The 21,479-nt window shown below is 45.4% G+C and overlaps 1 protein-coding gene across 1 annotated transcript in view; it reads right to left on the bottom strand.

Moving 5' to 3' along the window:
- The window catches only part of LOC308154565 (low density lipoprotein receptor adapter protein 1), a gene marked incomplete at both ends in the record, with an annotated part of 108,949 nt that overhangs the window by 33,274 nt on the left and 54,196 nt on the right, over positions 1 to 21,479 (bottom strand). Inside the window, 2 exons of the mRNA XM_080527709.1 lie at positions 696 to 810; positions 19,085 to 19,197. Of these exons, the coding sequence (XP_080383835.1) occupies positions 696 to 810; positions 19,085 to 19,197 (228 nt within the window). The remainder of the gene's footprint in view (positions 1 to 695; positions 811 to 19,084; positions 19,198 to 21,479) is intronic.

The raw sequence follows: 21,479 nt of genomic DNA, 5'->3' as shown, positions 1-21,479 counted from the left end.
CTTAAGTCTGGTCCTAGACTAAATCAAACTTTCAATGTAAAATTTCCATTGAAGATGCTTTTTAGTCTAGGATTAGGCTTAAGCCTTGCCTGTGAAACCTGCCCTGAACGTATCAATAGACACTTTTCAACACTGGTGCGAGTGCATGCCAAGGCTTACTAGCAGCCAACTCGTGCTCAAAGCACGGTGCTTCAAGCCAAGTCTGTTTGAATTTACACAGCTGGGCGTTAGTCGTGCCCAATAGTATATATAGTTTATTTTTCAAAAACCTTCCTCAATAGATTCTGGTAAGTTAAACAGTTGCCAGGAAAGACTTTGATTAGGACCAAACTGTTTGGGTGGATATGTGAAAAGTAAAAAGTAAAGTGGCGATGCATTTCATTTATTACCACAAGATGGAGACAGACACCATCTGCATTCTACAGTTGGTGCCATAGCATTGACTGTGCACTTTAAAAATGAGTTTGAATAATGTTCCAATGGGGAAGCCATTGGAACATTATTCAAATTGCTGATAACTACAGGCTGTAGCTTATAGCCTAATTATTTTTGTTACCAGGGCTTCTCTTATTATCAAAATCATTATCAATCATGCTCTATAAATGTATGAAATGTCTGTAAATTGTGATAACAATCACAACCCTAACATCTTTTTTAATGCGATTAAAGAGTTATCTGAACTGGTTTCAACTTACTATCTTCTTCTTGTGGCAGAGAAAAGCATGGCACTCCAGTGTTTCATTAAACGGACTCTGGGAAACATAGGCAAAGACCTTATCCTGAGTTTTATCTGCTGTGCAGTAGGAGATTCTGCAAAGAAAGACACATAACACACCTTCCATCATTTTCAACCTAATGATCTAATTACTACAATATACATTACATAATTAATCAGAACATAAAGAAGTGCAATTGTAACCCCTCACAATCCGGACAGACCAGGCAGGCACACAGGTTCACTTTCAAGCTGTTTATTTATCTGAATGTGCAAACAAAATGGTGGTTATTTAATGGTAGGCTCCAGCACAAAACAGCTCTCGCCCCATCTCAACCGCTCACAAAGACGAAAGGCCTTCTGCCTTTGTCATAACATCAAATAATTATTAGTTATCATACCATTCATATCATTATAACACACAAGACTAAACCATACCCATGGATACAACATACATACAACATACCTGAATGTGCAAACAAAATGGTGGTTATTTAATGGTAGGCTCCAGCACAAAACAGCTCTCGCCCCTGCATGTCAGCAAAACAATACATTCAGAACACGCTACATTGCCGCCATCTTAGCTCACGCTAAGATGGCTGTTAGCTAGGCTGTTAGCTAGCTGTTAGCTAGTTAGCTCACAACTTTATCCATCCATAAAATACAAATAAACAAAACATAACTCAAAAGTAATGGCATAAAAACCAATGGTAAACATTAATCTCAAATAATACATTCGGTTTATATTAGTGGCAACTCTTTATCAAAGGAAATATAAAACGGGACTGGAGCACAAACTTTAACATACCATCTCAACCGCTCACAAAGACGAAAGGGGTGAGCTACGGTGGCCTTCGTCAAAACATTAAACGCGGCCAGTCCAACCACCACTAGGGGCACTACACACCGGATGCAGCCATGGGTAAATCAATTCAAAACACTTAACCAAATGATAAAAAGCAAACGATTTTGATGAACTTCAACCTATAACTTAAATATAATTTATAACCCTGTTATAACACTCTCCCCGCCTGAATTCAACGAAATCGAGACTAACGGGGGAGTAACATAAAAACTAAAGACATCCAAAACACGAGGGACTAACTAGCATAGCACCATGAAAGTGTCAAAGAATCCCACCATACCCCATAAGCAACACTTTGAATGAATAACACACATATACAACAATGTGCCCTGTCAAGCCACAAGACTGTTCAATAAAGAACTCCTGAGGGCAGTGCTGCGCATATCACAAACCCTTCACAGACGACGTAAAAAGTGCCTTTATACACCTCTCGCATTCAATTCAAACTCAAGACCAGCCAACTACAATGGCACTGCTAAGAGGTATGAAAACACAAACAAAACAACATCTCAAAGGCAAGAAAGCCTATCCCAGTGTGTCTATGCCAAATAAGGAGCTAGCCCACATCTTAAGTTTCTGCGTCTGCACGTTCAACACCCTCTGATTGCTCATGGTTTGAATCAGCCTGTTCACCGGTTTGATGACGCGGCCTACTCTGGATACCACTGTGTCAGCATCGTGAACATGGCTAGATTCTGCTAGCAAGGCACTGGTATCAGCATGAGCGTGGCTATGTGGACCAACCATGGATGCAGTGTGCTCAGAGCTTCCCTCCGTCCGCGGACAGGTGGAACCGCCGATCGACTCCAGAACTGTCCTCCCAGAAACTTCTTCGGTCACTACGCCCCCATCCTGGTCCTGATCGGGTCTGTTCTCATGGGGAGGGGTGGGAGGGTTACTATCCACTGCACGAAGACTCTCCTCGTGTACCGGAATCTGGGACACCCAGTGCCGAGTACGGGAGGTGTGTCCCACTGCACAGTCAAGCCCCGTGAGTTGCTCAGAGATATCCACGGCTCCATTCTCTTCAGAAGCACAGTCAAGCTGTGTGAGTTGCTCAGATGAGATATCCAGGGCTCCATTATCTTCAGAAGCACTATCAGAGATCACTGAGGCACTATCATCATCCTCGGGCAGGGCTGGCAGGAAATTCACACAGAGTAACAGGTTATGGTGGACAACTTTTGACTGGCCTGAGACCGGATTCCGCACCTCATAGGTGTGAGTCAGGGGGTTCTTGCTGATCACTGCATAGACCACATCTCCCCATCGGTCAGCCAGCTTCCTGCGTCCTCTCTCTCCCTTGTTCGCCAGGAGAACTCTGTCACCGGGTTCGATATCCACTCCCTTGACTCTCCGGTTGTAGATCTTGGCCTGACGCCTTTGTTCGTCATTGGTGTGTCTTTCTGCCAACACCATAGCTTCACGAAGATCTGACTTCAGCTCCTCAACGTACTGTGGGAACGAGGTTTCACTGTCGTCTCTCAGAGCGGATTTGAACAGGACATCAACCGGTAGGCGTGGAACCCGGCCGAACATGAGGTAAAACGGCGGGTATCCGGTGGTCTCATGCGTGGTGCTGTTGTACACGAATGTCAGTGTGTGTAACATTTGAGGCCAGACGTGCTTGGCTCGTGGAAAGAGGGTCCTGATCATGTTCCCCAACGTGCGGTTGAAACGCTCTGCTGATCCGTTTCCCATCGGGTGATAGGCTGTGGTACGAGACTTCTTAACACCGGACACCTGAAGAAGGGCTGCTATCAACTCGCTCCCAAAGTTGGCGCCCTGATCTGAATGTATTCTTTCAGGGAGACCGTAGTAACAGAAGAAGTCATCCCACAATCTCCTCGCCACCTGTTTAGCGGTTTGGTCAGGACAGTAGAAGGCGTGAGCCAGCTTTGTGAAGTGGTCCGTCACAACTAAGACGTCCACAGGACGGTTCTTAGAATTCTCAGCAGTCCAGAAATCAATGCACACCAACTCCAACGGTGCTGTAGTCTTGATGCTCTCGAGTGGCGCACGGCCCTCTGGCTCTGGGGTCTTGGCTGCAACGCACCTGGGACAGCGTTTGACATGTTCTCTTACATCTCGCTCCATGGAGCTCCAGTAAAACCTCTGTCTCATGAGGGAGAAGGTTCTATCCTGACCCTGGTGTCCCGCATTGTCATGACACCCACGCAGAGCATCCTCTCTCAGTGACGAAGGGACAACGTACTGCTGCCTCTTCTTCCTGGTTACCGGATCTCTGGACACACGATACATGATACCATCCTCCATCACTAACTTGCCCCACTGCCTCATAAGCCTCAAAGCACCCGCAGTCTCACCAGGCCTCTCTCTCCTTGAAGGTCTCCGGTTCCGCTCGACGTAGAACACCACTCTCGCTATGTCAGCATCTTCCCGTTGCTTGTCTCTGAGATCTTGCTTAGAGAAAGACGGTAACACATCTTGGCCAGTGGACATGACCCTCTGGACGTGGTCTACCAGGACTGTGGACCTGACTCTCGCAGCTGTGTCCCAATTGTTATGACCTTCAAACAGAGCTGACACTTCATCTTGGGACATGGAGCTGACTGAGGGCACAGCTGCGTTGGAGGCTGTCGACTGGTCTTTCCGAGAGGTTTTCTGGGTTGACTGGCGGGCGTTGGACCACCTGAAGGCCTCTTGGACACCATCCCCAGACAGACCCTCTGACTCCTTCAATAGACACTCGTAAGGCTCACTGATCAGGCGCCCACCGATTCTCCTTCCCGCAAAAGGCTCCCTACTAAGGGCATCCGCGACGACATTCTGTGGCCCTGGGACATATTTGATGTCAAACTCGTAAGCAGCGAGCTTTGCAACCCACCGTTGCTCAACAGCGTCCAGCTTGGGCTTAGTGAGGATGTGAGCGAGAGGGTTGTTGTCTGTCCAGGCGGTGAAAACATGGCCCTTCAGCCAGTGGCTGAACTTCTCGCAGACAGCCCATTTCAGAGCCAGAAACTCCAACCGATGAGCAGGGTACACACTCTGGGCTTTGTTCAGGGTCTTACTCGCAAAGGCTATTGGGCGAGCCCGCCCATCACTGGAGGCAACCTGAGACAGCACAGCTCCTAAGCCGTCAGACGACGCGTCGGTGGAAAGGATGAACGGCTTTGAGAAGTCAGGGTGAGCCAGCATGACGTTGCTGAGTAAGGCCTCTTTAAGGTTCTGGAGGGCCTGGTCGCACTCTGCGGTCCAGTCTGCAGCGGTCAGTTTCCTGTAGGTCACACGCTTCTGTCTCTTCCCCTTGTTACTCTTGTCCGTCTTCGCCTCAGCCGTCAGTCTGAAGAGAGGTTTAGCTAGAGTGGAGCAGTGAGGGATGAACCGCTGGTACCACATGACCAAACCAAGGAATGACTTAATCTTCTTGGGGCATGGGGACTGGCAGTCGGAGGACATCAGGTCTGACTTGGTTATCTCCGTTACGGCTCCCACCTTAGCTGGATCTGTTGACACGCCACTACTGTCCACAATGTGCCCCAGGAAGTGGACAGAGCGGCGCAGTAGGTGGCACTTCTTGGGGGCCAACTTTAGGTTGTATGCCCGCAGACGCTCGAAGACGATCTCCAGCCTCTTCACGGCCTCCTCCTCACTGGCCGCGAATACCATCAAGTCGTCCAGGTAGCACAACAAGTTCATGAAGTTGAGGTCCCCAAAGATCATCATCATCATCCTCATGAAACTTCCTGGGCTGTTACACAGACCCTGAGGAAGTCTGTTATACTCATGGAGGCCGACAGGCGAGGCAAAGGCAGTGAACTTCTTACTGTCTTCGTGCAAGGGGACGTTATAGAAGCCACTGGTAAGGTCCATTGTACTGAACAACACGTTCCCTCCTAGAGCTGCCAGGCAGTCTGCCTGATGTGGAAGAGGGTAGGCATCTTTCACTGTCCTGGCATTGAGAGAGTGGAAGTCAGTACAGATGCGCAGCTCGCCATCTCTCTTCCAGACGAGGACAAGTGGAGAGGCAAACTCACTAGTTGACTTTCTGATGATGCCTTTTTCCTCCATTTCATTTAGTGTTGTCCGGAGCTTCTGGTAGTACACTGGCGGCATGCGCCGGTACGGCAGCTTGAATGGCCTCTCATCTACTAAGTGGATCTTGTGAACAAAGTCCCTCACTTCCCCACAGTCGAGCCTATCCTTAGAGAAGATGTCAGAGTATCTGAGAGCGAGCTTGCACATCTCCTGCCTACAGTCCTCAGAGACCTCACATGAATCGAGATCCAAGTCACTCAGGCCACTCTCTCTCAGAGCTCCCGTCAGGTCAGACGGAGGTGGGGCCCGTTCAGCTGTGACATGTTGACTATTGGACTTTAAACATGGACCATCAGCGGGCTGGAGCTCCTCAACAGCCAGGCATGGATACACATCTGCCAACTTGGCGTTTCTTCTCATCGTTATTGGCTTGTCCGTGGGGTTTATGATCTTCATGGGGACCCATCCATCTCCCCACAGAGGAGTCACCACTCTGCCAACCAGGACGTTTCTCGGGATTGCATGTGACTTTGTTGGCTCAACCACCACGGTGCAGCCCGGGGGTCCACGTGATTTCTCTGGAAGCTTCCCCCACACCAGGTGTTCATGTCCAGGCAGGAGAGTGACGGCTTGGTTGAGTTTGACTGTTCCAACAACGTCGGGCACATCATCACCCTTCCACCGATTGATGCCGGAGAGCATAGCAAGGAAGTCGTCACGCCCCCCAGCCACAGGACCAACTGTCTCAGAGATAATTTTCCAATATTTGTCTGAGTCCTTGAATTTGTGAGTCAGATACTTGATCACATTTGTCCCTATGATGAGCTCATCTACCTGACCCGGGACAACTAGTGTGGGCACCGTCACTGTACATCCATAAACCTCAAACTGTAGATCACAAAGTCTCTTAGGATGGACTCTCTTTCCTCCACATCCTATCAGTACTATATCTAAGTCACTCTGAACATCACTGTCTAGAGTGCCAGCAGCAATGAGCCGCTGTTCAACAGCCTCACTAACAGAGCATGCCATCGAACCTGTGTCCAACATGGCATTCACTGTTACACATCCATTAACAGCCACAGGTGTGTAAAACAAACTATCACTACCATTTAGACGCTGTATGTTCTGAAGGATGACTGTCTGACGACTGGGAGCACTCTCACAGACTGACTCATATACTGACTGTAGATCATCACTGAGGGTATTATCACTTAAGCCCACATTGCCCCTCTCCAAATGCAGGCTATCTAGTTTCCCTGGTTAGACGAGAAGATTGGGGCACTTGGTGCAGACAGAGGCGCAGGGAGGGGGTGTACATTCGGGCACTGTAACTTCATGTGCCCTGGCTGTTTGCATGAGAAACACAGGTTGTGCTGCCTACAGTGAGCAGTGGTAGTGTGAGAACTGTCACCACAAACTGTACAGGCTCCTGAAGCTCCCCCTTCCCGGGACGAGTAGTAGCGGCCCCTGGCGGCAGGACTTCTCGCCATTCTGCTCAATACCTCATCAAGCATCCCAGCCATCTTGTCCATGCTGTTCTGGATTGAGGTGAGCTCCACACTTGGCTCTGGTTGTCGTGGTGGGGGCTGACTCACACACTGGCGCGGTGGGGGGAGACTCACACTCTGCTTGTGGGACTGCAACACAACATCAGGCTCCGGTCTCTCCATCCCCTGTGCATCAACGGTCATCACAGCAATGGCTTGCCTGGTACTACGTTCTGCTGCGGGCCTACTGGGCCTGGCCTTCAACTCTCTATGGTACTCATCCATCCGTTCCTGGACCTCTTTGGCTGTCCAGCTGCTAGCCAGCTTGCTCTTGAACACGACAGACAAGGAAGGCTCGTCACAGTATCTAACAAACATCATAGCCACCTCCCCATTGAGATCTCCCATCCCTTTCCCCTGGCGCTGCAGACCCTCCTCTGCTACATCAGCTGCCCTATTCAGGCGCACCCAGTAATCTAAGGGACTCTCATGGGCTCTGGGAAGCGTACTGTAGAAGTCGGCAAGTGGCATGCCCGAGTATGTCAGGTCACTGAAATGCCGCTTCAGGATAGCATAGATGGCGTCTGGTTTCTGGTCAGCTCCAAGAGATGTGTCACTGCGTATTCCTATCTTCACCACATCTCTGGCTCTCCGTATCAGCTTGGACATAATCTCATCAGACTGATCCCCAATGTTAACGTTCCTCTTTCTCAGGTAAATAGACATCAAGTCGATCCATTCGTGGACAGAGCATTTGTCAGTTGACTCACCTCGGAAGATGGGAATTTCCTTGGCACTAGACCTCATAGCCATGCTGAACTGCGTGAGGTCCACTGACGCACCACAAGCCTGTGTACATCCGCTACGGTTACTGGTACTCTCCTTTTCTGACAGAAGCCTAGCTGTAACTGAATCTCCAATGTGTCTCCCCAACTCTGTGATCAAAACACCTAGTTCCCTCAACGTGTTGTCTGTCTCACTAGACTGGGGATGTATCGGAGTATTGTCTGTCCCACCAGACTGGCGATAGACATGGGTAGGGGTGTCTGTCTCACTGGGCTCATAATTAACAGGGATAGTAGTGTCACTCTCACTAGGCAGGTGATAGGCAGGGGTAGAAGTGGGTAAAATGTAAGGACCCTGGGCACTCTGGCCTACCAAGAGACTAGACCTACTGTACTCATCCAAGTCAGTAATCCCCCTACCACGCCCTAGAGAACCCACATAACCAGGCAGGGATACTGAGCTAATCGGTGTAATAAATCCTCTACCAAAACTCACTTTGGGACTTGCACCCCTACCATTAGGTTCTGAATCACAAAACTCCATGTTCGCACCCTCTGCCATATCTACTCACTAGTATCTAAATCGTATGACATAAAATTGACTGAATAAATTGTGCCAAAAGAAAATAAATCACTCAGTGTATAAAATAATGACCGACCCAAAACAAAAACACTCACTGTAAACCATTAGTGACAGGCAAATGGCAAATGGCAGTTAAAATCACTTCTACTGCTACCCAAGCTAAATAATTACTAGATCAGTACTAGACTAACTATTCAATTTCCTGCTAAATATTACTGTAGTACTCGTTCTGCGTTGTGTCTGATAAATGTGTCTGCTATACATATAACTGTATCATTCATGGAACCTCAATACATCTATGGGGCTCTTCGACAGCCGGCCTGGGGTCCGTAGGATGTTGGATCGGCGATGGGCTGATCCTTTGAAGTCGCAGGGTCACGGCACCAGTTGTAACCCCTCACAATCCGGACAGACCAGGCAGGCACACAGGTTCACTTTCAAGATGTTTATTTATCTGAATGTGCAAACAAAATGGTGGTTATTTAATGGTAGGCTCCAGCACAAAACAGCTCTCGCCCCATCTCAACCGCTCACAAAGACGAAAGGCCTTCTGCCTTTGTCATAACATCAAATAATTATTAGTTATCATACCATTCATATCATTATAACACACAAGACTAAACCATACCCATGGATACAACATACATACAACATACCTGAATGTGCAAACAAAATGGTGGTTATTTAATGGTAGGCTCCAGCACAAAACAGCTCTCGCCCCTGCATGTCAGCAAAACAATACATTCAGAACACGCTACATTGCCGCTAAGATGGCTGTTAGCTAGCTGTTAGCTAGTTAGCTCACAACTTTATCCATCCATAAAATACAAATAAACAAAACATAACTCAAAAGTAATAGCATAAAAACCAATGGTAAACATTAATCTCAAATAATACATTCGGTTTATATTAGTGGCAACTCTTTATCAAAGGAAATATAAAACGGGACTGGAGCACAAACTTTAACATACCATCTCAACCGCTCACAAAGACGAAAGGGGTGAGCTACGGTGGCCTTCGTCAAAACATTAAACGCGGCCAGTCCAACCACCACTAGGGGCACTACACACCGGATGCAGCCATGGGTAAATCAATTCAAAACACTTAACCTGATAAAAAGCAAACGATTTTGATGAACTTCAACCTATAACTTAAATATAATGTATAACCCTGTTACACAATCATGCAATTATTAATACCACAGCATAACCTTTTACAAACAATAAGTAGATTATAACAATATATCAGTTTGTAATAATGAAATGCATCACACAGACATTCCTCTTCTAATATAATTTTGTTCAGTTCCCATTCATAATAGGATTCATAATCATACTGGATACGTCATTCATCCTATCCTGGCCTATACATCCAATCTCATCCATCACACTCATCCATTTTACTCATATCACTCTCTGGTGTTTCTTACTTGTTGCATATGCATAAGCAGGCCAATCACAGTGTGGTGTGAGGAATGGATATGAATAGTATGCAGATTATAGATCACAGAAGGACATCACAGAACAGTGCAGAATATATGTGTGTGTGTGTGTGTGTGTGTGTACATTGTCCATTGTGATAGTCATGTGTAATGTGTGTATGTTTGATGTATTTGACACTGCTGTATTGAGGTTTTTTCCCCATCTGTACCGACAACAAATTCCAACGACCTTGGTTGTGTGGTCATTAAACGAGTCATTCATTCATTCACATGAATATTCCATAAGCTTTTATGTTCTCTTCAAAAAGAACAAAACCTAATTACTTAAGCATACACAGTCTTATCAAAGCTCTGGTAACATTTTCAAGAGGCTAATGAGACAAGAGCTTAATACCCAGCTCGTAATTGTTGGTAATAATAACGTTACTGATCATGTTCCTCTATCCTCTTTCTTCTCAATTCCTTAGTATTCTGAGAAAAGAACATCAGGGGAATGTTTTTTCAACATTTAACTATAACATTCAGACAACGTATTCCTTTGACATAAGGTTTCTGAAACATCATGGTAACTAAAGCATTCCAATAATTGAAATGCAACACTCAACCACAAGATGACCTCACAACCAAATGGGAATCAGACATAATCCATCCCTCATATTCCTGAAACGTTTCTATTGTTGTTGTTCTCTACCAATCCAGTAGCCAAAGCAGAAAAGAGAAATAAGAGAACATTGATGCTGGCCATGTGATGTATAATACAATATGGGCTGCATTGAAAATCCCTGCAAGCGTTGAATCTATACCTGATCTAATATCTGACTTTCAGCAAATCCAATTGTCAGCAAAATGCAATAAAAAAACAACAACATAGCCAGTGCTTTCAATTGGTTATTTTTAAAGCAATCTAGACAAAGCCGACCAAAGCTTTCTCTCGATGACAGCTTGCATGCTCCCATTGAACCGTAGAACACAATGTCAAAGCGTTAAGTTTGTCATGTTTAAGTGGGTTATAGGACGTGGTATTGAAGCCGTCCTTATGTAGAGCGTTCAGGGTTGCTTTCTGGAACAGTGTCCCTGATAGCTATGTTAATGGACAGATTTGTGAATTTGTGAATTTCATTCGAATTTGAGTCCAACCATACTGTTCCATATTTGACCCTATTTTACAGCTTTGTGCTCATCAATAAGTCAGGAACCCTTTATCCAAAGTAGAGTGTACAAAGGCTGTAGTCATTTTGATGGTCTCTCTAAGAGCCATGTTCAATCAAAGTTGATAAACATAGGATTCAAGTGTGAAGCAAAACAACATTCTGCATGATTGTTTTTAATTGAAAATCCAATTGAGTTGGTTTTGATCTAAAAATTGGCAAAAGTATTACATTGTTCAAATGAATCTAAACATCTTGCCACACCTTTAACAAATCTTTTGTACGCCATAAATTGTATGTCCTTCTGTTTTCATGTGCTAGAAAAGAACAAATATAATTCCTAAAATCCTAACACTAGGAAATGTGAGCAGTCTCCCAATAAGGCATTTCTGTTCAGCTGCTTCAGTGAATTTTGATGCCAGTACTGTATCTCGAGCACTGCTCAATGTTATCAAAAGCCCAATTAGTTAAAACTGTGGAGCATTTCTTCCTGTAACACCATCTACACTCGCACGCACACATACACACACACACACACACACACACACACACACACACTCTCTCCCACACATGTGACAGTGTGGATCTAACAGGGCCTGATGAACTGTCAGTGTGAACATGTCTCGCAAGAATGGAGCCACACACCACCAAAATGAAGTTGGTTAAAGAAAGGGTATATTCATCTACAGTGAGTATAGAAGTGGTTGCCTCTTGGCCATAACAAAGCAACATTAAGTCTGATGCCAAAAAATATATTGTTAATATTGTTTAATTGTTTCTTAACTCCAGTAACATCAATTAGAAGATTCACAGCTTTGATGTTACTCTAAAAGATGCATTTCAAAGAGTCCTTTTACAATTACAGATGTTTTGGGCTTTGGACATTATTACAGAATGAGACGAGCGTAATAAATTATCGATGAGTCCGGAGAGAGACAGGGCATTATGGATTTGGACGTTTTCTGCTCCACTTCAAAAAGGATCCATTAATGATGTAATTAGCTCGTCTATGAAAAAGCAAGTAGATAATAACTAGTTCTCAGATCTCCCCTCTAAGATGGGAAACTGTTGCTGGCTGCACTGCTGCCGTATGACCCAAATAGCAATGCCCAAGACACCCGGCTCCATGTTTTTCTGAGCAGTAAGGGTTATTGTTTATAATTGAGGATTAATTGCGAAAAAGTGAGCAGAAGGAAAGTGGGAAGGGATGGCCTATATAGGTGCTGTGTGCTGTGTGCAACTGTGCTGTATGGGGGGGGTCACTTTTTTTGAGCAACTAAAACAAATAAATGTTTAACATAATAGCATTGTAAGGGCTGTGTGTGTGTGTGCGCATGTGCACGTGCATGTGCATGTGTGTGTATGTGTGTCTTTTAGATATGTTATGACTACTGAAAGGCTAGAGGCTACTTCAATGAATCAATGATGTCAACTGACTTGCTTATTACATATTTCATATTCTCATGATTTCTTATTATCATTTATTTTGTGTGACAACAGAAAGAATCATTGATACATTTTGAACGTGCAGTAATACAATGCAATCCAGGTCACCCAGATGGGGTTGCTATAGCACCAAAGTGAAAATAAATCAGAAATCGTATTTTCTTTCAGCATTGGAGTGAATGCACTTTTGGAGCACTGATTCTTTAGGCGAGGGCACACACGCTTATCACACAAAGGTCTGCATACATTATGTCCTCTCGAGTGTGACAATGGCAGTCCCATTTGCTCTGTCTGTCATGCCCAGATGCCTCCGCTTTTGTGTGTGTGTGTGTGTGTGTGTGTGTGTGTGTGTGTGGAACAAATTTTCCAAGGTTGACAACAAAGGCAAGATTATTTAAGTTTATGTAGTCAGGGAATACCAATGCATCTCTTATAGTGCTGTTCCGATACCGATACTAGTATCGGCATGGCCACCGATACGCACAAAAATGCTGGTATCGGTATCGGCGAGTACTAACCCAAAAAAAAATCCGTTTTTTTTTTTTTTTAAGTACTAAAGTTATTTTGTTTGTAAATGTTCACTTGCTGTTGCACTACTACTACGACTGTTTTATATCTTAAATGGATATTGCACTGATTGGCATCTGTGAGAGCCACATTTCAGGTTTTATAAGGGGTTGATTTTCTTGTCACCATACCAGGTAGACAATAAAAAAAGTTCTATAGTATTCACTCTCTGTTGGTATTTTTTCCTGTTTTACAAAGGTTTTGAGCAGTGCCAGACTAAGTGTTAGCAATAATTTTACATCGAGGTGAGTATGCGGCTCAAAAAACATGTTTTTTTGTTTTGTTTTTTCAAACGCCGTGGTATCGGATCGGTACTCGGTATCGGCAAGTACTGCACGGTCAGGTATCGGTATCGGTATCGGGATCAAAAAATGGTATCGGAACAACACTAATCTCTTACACAACGTCTCTACAAAAAAAGAACATTTCATTAATTGATACTGAACTTTAGAGCAACGTGCAACTTGATTTGAACAAATTTGACTTAACAATTAATTAAAAAGGTTGTACTTCCGTGGCTGACATCAACCGTAACGTCTTGAGTTTTGCATTGAAATTGAGAAACACAAGAGGAGTCAAACCAAAACAAACTGAGACTGAAAATCGTAAGAACTGACAAAATAACATTGTGAGTTCTCAACAAGCTTAAACAACAGAAGAGAATCTGTCATACTGCCTCATATCTCAAATGAACTATGAGGGGAATGTCTCTTTGATCCTCTTCAGTATGGTGTGGATAGAGAGGGGAATATCAATGAAAGCAACCATTCGTTTCCTCACACCCCTTCCTGATAAAGAACCCCCCCTGCCCCACACACACACACACACACACACACACACACACCTCTTCTCCTCTAGACTGCAATTGTCTGTTTTTCTTTCCACACAGCTTTAGCGTTTGTTTTCTATCCCTCGTTCAAGCTTGGCCTGGGGTGATCAAAAGCAGTTCTAAAAGCCTTGAATATACACACACACACACACACACGGACACACATATGCACACTTACTATAAGGCATACTGTACTGTAATCACTCACACACACACACACACACATATACCCACCTTCCCTCTAGGCACATACTATAAATAGATCAAGCACTAATACAACAAAAGAAAAGGGGGTGGGGGATATGATATGGATGTTGTGTCAATCCTTCATCAAACCTTGCTCCATAACTGGCCCCACAATGGTACAAGGCATCATCAAACACTGGCAGAACCAGAGTGGGCACTGCCACTGGAGAGGGCAATTAGTACTGGGCAATCGTGGGAGTGGAGCAGAGCTCTGGTCGTGAGATGGATAGAGAGGTCTCCTAGGGCGGGCGGGCGGGGGGATTAAAGGAAGGAATTATTCCCATGGCCCGTGGTCTGCTGCTGCTGATAAGGTGGATCAGCAGGGTGTGTAGTGTTCTTCCACACACACACACACACACACACACACACACACACACACATGCACGCACACACACACACACACACACACACACAAAACATACACACATCCGAATCCTATAATCACAGTCCATCCATATGTTTAGAATGTAATCCTCAACGACATGAGACCCAATCTATATTACAGTATCCTGAACCAGAGGAGGGAAGCCTGCCAAACATATCAACACACACACGGTCATCACAATGATTGCATGGCTGAGGGGGAATCCTACCGTGTTGCTACAGAAGGAGTTATAGGAACGTTTAATAGACATGGAGAAAATATATTGGACAGCCCCCCACAAATGTCCTTATCGCTTCCTAAGTCAACTAATAGAACCTGAAATCCACTTTGGCTACAAAGTGAGAAAGTATTTGGTTTAATCACACTTTGCTGTGAAAGCCCCTGAAAGAGCGGAGTGAGGGAAATGCGTATTCAACACATCAAACATTTTTTAATTCAACATATTTCCATTGCAGCTATTGATATGAAATCTAGACCAGATATTGGTATTACAGTTGTTCTCAATTGCTCGATAACACTGGAACTTGAGACACAATGACCAAAACCTGAAACTCATATACCTTATCTCACACCAATTCTGCACATTTCCTGCTTTTCACTCATTTTGCAGTTCTAAACTACTCTTTTTGCAAAACACTACACAGAATTCTCTACATTTGGTGCAATCTTCATTGATAAAAGCTATTATGTTCACATGGAAAACAGTACCCTTCAGAATGCTAAACTCAAACCACCAATCACACAATCACACTCCTCATTTGGGCAAACACCTATTGCTTTTCAATTAGCAATCACAACTTTATCAATAAAAGGGCCAAAGGTGAACTCTCCTGTGTTGGAGAACAATGGATGCCAACTTTGCGGGCCAATCAGGTTGACCATGTTACAGTTTTTCTCTATCTCTTTAACACTAACATCGGAACCTCAAACACAATGACCAAAACCTGGAACTGGTGTATTTTATCTCACACCAATTCTTCACAATGACAAACACATTTCTTGCTTATCACTCATTTTGCAGCTCTAAACCACAAAGTTAACAAAACACAAAATACAATTTCTACATTTGGCACCTTCCTTGAAAAAATCTCTTGTGTTCACATGGAAAACACTACCATTCAGAATGCTAAACTCAAACCACCAATCACACAATCACACTCCTCATATGGGCAAACACCTATTGCATTTGAATTAGCAATCATAGCTTTAGCAATAAAAGGGGCAAAGTTGAGCTCTCCTGTGATGAAATATATCTGAAGAATATCAGGGCTGGATTCGTCATGCCAGGCGATACTTTCCCCTCTACATGACCAGGGAGAACATTGCCTGTGATGTCAACGAGGTGTTGTGGCCTTTGTGTAGAGTATGCAGAAGGCTTATTTTATTTGTTCTATTGTTTGCTCTGTATGAAGAACACTTTACAAATCCAACTGTCATTGCTGAGATGTGTATAGTATTTCAGAATAAAAAACACTTTCTATTCTTGTATTTGTGTGTTTTATATTTGAGTATAAAAACATAACAGTTTATAACAGGCTACGGTTTGTATGTATTGTAAGTAACACTGCAAATGCAAAAGGCCTACTGATAATGGAATGGAATGGAATGGAATGGACTTTATTTGTCATTGCTACAGTACAGGTACCAAACAACGAAATTTAGGAGGGGAGGCTCCCCTGGTGTTTAGGAAAGGAAAAAGAAAACACATTTTAGAAAAAGCATAGATGCATAAAATCACAAGAAGGTAAGGAGCTGGTTTACATCAATAAAGGCTATGTACACAATCCACTGTACTATACTGCACAGATAGTCAACTAGGGTTGTCATATTGCACAAAAAGTATTTTTTCACATTATTTTAAAGTGTCACAGTTTGCAGGCTTGAAAATGTACATGTTTGTGCCTCAGCACTAGCTGCCATACAATCCGTCCGGACTGTCCTGGGCCCAGAACTTAGGCCTTTTCAGTGTTCAGGGCCTTGACGGCCCTGTGGTAGAAGCTGTTCTTCAGTCTGTTTGTCTTAGCGGCCGGGGTCCTGTACCTCCTGTTCGAGGGCAGCTTGACAAAGTGTTCGTGCCCAGGGTGGGTCGGGTCCTTGGAGATCTTGGAGGCCCTCCTGAGACAGCGTGTTTTGTACAGCTCCTCCAGAGAGGGGAGGGGGGCGCCGGTGATCTTCTGTGCTGTTCTCACGACTCTCTGTAGCTCGTTTCTCTCCGCTGTTGTGGAGCTGTGGAACCAGTTGGAGATGCCGAAGGTGAGGATGCTCTCCACTGCGCCGTGGTAGAAGGCCACCAGTATCTCCTTCTTGTTGTGTTGTTTCCTGAGGCATCTCAGGGTGTATAGCCGCTGTTGTGCCCTCTTGATGGTGCCTTTAGTGTTGTCCTTCCAGGCCAGGTCATCCCGCATGTTGTGTCCCAGGAATCGGAGGGTTGAGACTATCTCCACGCTCTCTCCGTCGATGAGCAGGGGCTGGATCTCTGACTTTTTCCTCCTGAAGTCTACGATGAATTCCTGGGTCTTTGACTTGTTTAGCAGCAGGTTGTTAACCTTGCACAGCTTGCTCAATTGCTCTACCTCATCCCTGTACGCCGCCTCGTCCCCCCCCGAGATACATCCCACCACGGTGGTGTCGTCTGCAAACTTTATGATGTAGTTGCTGGGGTGGATGGGGGTGAAGTCGTGGGTGTAGAGGTTGTAGAGGATGGGGCTTAGCACGCAGCCCTGGGGTGACCCAGTGCTGAGGCTGAGGGCTGTGGAGGTGTGGGGGCCCACCCGCACCCTCTGGGGGCGGTCGGTCAGGAAGTCCTTGATCCACGCACATATAGAGTGTGATAGACCCAGGTCTAGTAGTTTGGTCACTAGCCTGTCTGGAAGGATGGTGTTAAAGGCGGAGCTGAAGTCCACGAAGAGCAGTCTCGCGTAGCTGTTTCCCCTCTCCAGGTGGGATAGAGTGGCGTGGAGAGTCGTCGCTATGGCGTCCTCTGTGGACCTGTGGGCTCTGTAGGCGAACTGGTATGGATCCAGGTTGGGCGGGAGGCGTGTGAGTATGTGGGCCCGGACTAGTTTCTCGAAGCACTTCATGATGATTGGTGTGAGTTCCACCGGGCGGTAGTCGTTTAGGCAGCTCACCGTGCTTTTCTTCGGGACTGGGATGATAGTTGAGGTTTTCAGGCAGGGTGGGACGGTGGCCTGGGACAGGGACTGGTTAAAGATGTTGGTGATAATGTTATCATAGTACTGTTTTCCGCTGATCATAGTGTTTTCCATTGAGCACATCAGTGTTCAATTGGTTGTTACAAGTGTCTATTCATTTTATGGTGTGTGTTTGTCATTTGACAACAAACAATTATTTTGAGAAGACATAACATAATTTTGAATGCAGTGTTTGCTTTTGCAAGAGATTTGTGGAGTTTACGGTTTTGTGTAAGAGTTAAGAGAAAATGAGCTATGCTTTGAGAAAATGTGTTAAAGCAATAGAGAAAAAATGTAATGAAGTGGGTTTCAACGGGAAGGAACATCATTGGCCAGCATAACATTGTTGAGGTTCCTGGCCAGCGAAGGGGGCACATCACCATGGGTGCAACTATAAATCACCAAAGCGTTCTCCATCACCATTCAACCCTTGGCACCTAAAATAGTGCCCATCTCATCACTTTCCTGTTTCTACTTTTCCACACAATATCCTCACCACAGCCGAGCAAATGGATAGCCCAGAGCAGCCCAGGTACGTAGTCATCTGGGACAATGTACGTTTCCACCGGGTTGCTCTGGTCCGCAACTGGTTCATCGACAACCCACGTTTTTCTTCATCTGCCACCATATTCTCAATTTCTCAACCCTATTGAGGATTTTTTTTTCAGCTTGGCGTTGGAAGGTATATGAACGCAGGCCCCATGAGCGCATATCCCTGCTACAGGCAATGGAGGACGCATGGTGATATAGCTGCTGAAGCATGTCAGGGCTGGATTCGTCATGCCAGACGATACTTTCCCCACTGCTTGGTTAGTGTAGAGTAGTGGGAATTACTCACAGAATACATTGCAATATTTTGGCTTGACTAGCGAGTGTGTCATTGATTTTCAACAACGTTGAAATTTATTTAAGATTTTCAGAATACAAGTCAGAACAATTTGACTACTGGTAGTTGCCAACTTGTTCCCGGTTTCACCAGCTGCCGTCACACATTTGACAGGTTTGGAAACCCAGCAGCTGGAAGGGAACGTTGTTAAGCTGGCCTGTTCAGAACAATAACACTCTGAAACTCTGTCTCTTTCGTCTTGTCTAGGCTTTTGTATCCGAACCGGCCTTAAGATGTATTTTACCATTCCTTATGGTTAATTCATTGTGAGCCATTCGCCACAAGGTCATTAGTTTACATAAGCCCGTCACTATGATATGGAATAATAAAGACATTCTCTATGAGGTCATTATTTACCTGTATATGGAGACTTTCTCTATGAGGTCATTATCTACCTGTATATGGAGACTTTCTCTATGAGGTCATTATTTACCTGTATATGGAGACTTTATCTATGAGGCCATTATTAACGGTATATGAACACTTTGTCTATGAGGTCATTATTTACCTGTATATGGAGACATTCTCGATGAGGTCGTTAGTCTCTGTGTCTGTGATGATGATTCCTTTTGGGGAGACGGTCAGAGTCACCTTACGGAACTTCTTGGCACTGGCTCGGGCCTATTGATGTAACACAGACACACACAGACGCAGGATTTTAAAAACTCATTATCATGAAATACTATAGTAAACAATGTAGAGTGCCTGCAAACAGAAAATGTGTTCTTGAGTTGTGAAATGCAGAAGGGGTGATTAAAAGAATTGTTGTATTTGTCTGTTTTATATTTGAGTATGAAAACATAACAGTTTATAACAGGCTACCGTATGTATGTATTGTAACACTATAAATGCAAAAGGCCTACTGATAATCTTATCATAGTACTGATTTCCGCTGATCATAGTGTTCTCTTTCATAGTATTCGTTTCGTATCTCACTATGGGAACGCCCCCTGCGTGACCTCATCAGAAACTGAATTACACTGCGCCAGCCCATTGGCTGGCCCAGGCGACGCTTGTGTCACGAGGGACGGGACCCTCCGCCTATATAAAGCGTACACACAGCGTCTGTCGTCATTCAAAAACCTTTTCTCGCTTCTCACTGGAGCTGACAACAACTGTGCGGGTGGCTAGAGCTAAACAGTCCACAGATACGAGCGACCAAACTCGTGCCGACGGGCGCTCTGCTGCTAAACTGCACTTTCGTTGACGTTCACAGGAGTTGAAATACTTCTGTTGAAGAGTAGGAATACTCTGGCTCGGGTAGCGATACCCCGTGTTATGATTCGAGTAGCAACACTCGCCTTGCTCGGAACGAAAATAGTAGCGATACTCCTCGTTCTGAACGACGCGTGTAGCAATACTCCCTGTTCTGCGAGTAGGAATACTCCGAACGGTTACGGGTAGCAATACCCAGTGTGAGAGACAAAAGTTGGAATAACTTTATCTCTATAACGCACTGCTAGCGGGTAGATAGTAATATCCCTCCCCTGGCCCCTCTGTTTTCCCTTGATAGCTGACAAGCTAACGGGTGAAGTAGCGAGGCCTGCTAGCAGCTAGCCCACAACCCTTAGCCAGAAATGGCTAACGTTGAGGCTAGCGGACCTAGCACAGCCGAGACTAGCCGGAAGACCTGCCCGTGCGGCAAGTCAATGGCTAGCTGGGACACTCACTCTAAGTGTGCAGTGTGTCTGGGATTAATCCACGCCCGGGCCGCTGTTATCTCTACCGATGAGTGTATCCACTGTGCAGTGTTCCCCAAGAAATCTCTCCGCCGACGGCTAAGTCGCATGGCTAGCCTGTCGGGAGAAGATCCGCTTCTGTGTAAGGCAGCCGACACGCTGCCATCACAGTCTAACGCGGACATGTCTCCAGGTTTACCGACACCATGCTGGGCGGACTTAAGGCCGGTTTAGGCTTCTGCGTAAAGTCGACGCCGTAGGCTACGCGTAAGCTTACGTAGTCCCGCATGACCGTGCGTAGCCTTGACGTACTCCTCTCAAAAAATCTAACCACGCGTCAGAGCGCACGTAACCGTAAGCTCTGTGATTGGTCCGCTTGGTAGAACATGATTCAGACAAGATTCCGACTCTCTCGTCGCCCAAAATGCGGAAGTCATGACAGAAATGTCATTCACCTTTTCTGTAATTACTTATTAATAACGATTTGAAAAATTATGCTAACCATCGTATTATCTTAGTTTAATGTCATTTCAATGCATCATAGAACTTTTATATACAACAAACATAACAACAAAAAGATCGCTATTATGCCGCTTTGAGCTTTGAGCTCCGTTGAGTTCCTAACCGGAAGAGGCACAGCACAGGGGCTGAAAACACACTGCCACCTAGCGATGTGACGGTGTAATTGCAGCGCGGACCACCGTCGAACTATAAACTTGGAGAGCCCTCGCGTAGTAGTCTACGGCGTAGCCGCACGTAAATTCGACGCAGAAGCCTAAACCGGCCTTTAGTGCCACATAGCCCTGACATCGGTTTCCCGGTACTGGATGACAAGGGGATGGACAGCTTTACCGCTGCTCGCTATGAGAGAGACTCGGACAATGATGAGGGAGGGTCGCGTGACTCAGACCTCATTTTGTCCACCGATGATGAGGAAGACTCCTCATTATCAACCGGTAGGCGCGGAGCTGGAAAGCCCCCCACGCCTGACGGAGGTAACCAACCCTCCGCCCCGTCTCCCATGGACTGCGACATGCAGGACATGTGCAAGCGAGCAGCGGAGAGGCTGAATATCCCCTGGCCCGTCGCCCAAACCGAAACTGCTATGTCACGCTTTGACGGCAAAAGACTGCAGACGGCGGCTAAGACGGGGAAACAAGTTATGCCGTTCTTCCCCGAGCTACTCGATGAGATAGCAGTTACGTGGAAAGAACGGCCATTCAG

Source organism: Nansenia antarctica (genome assembly GCF_963989245.1).
Source record: "Nansenia antarctica genome assembly, chromosome: 3".
NCBI lineage: Eukaryota > Metazoa > Chordata > Actinopteri > Argentiniformes > Microstomatidae > Nansenia > Nansenia antarctica.
The sequence above is the reverse complement of the archived record's forward strand: the minus strand, read 5'-3'. Positions and strand labels throughout refer to the sequence as shown.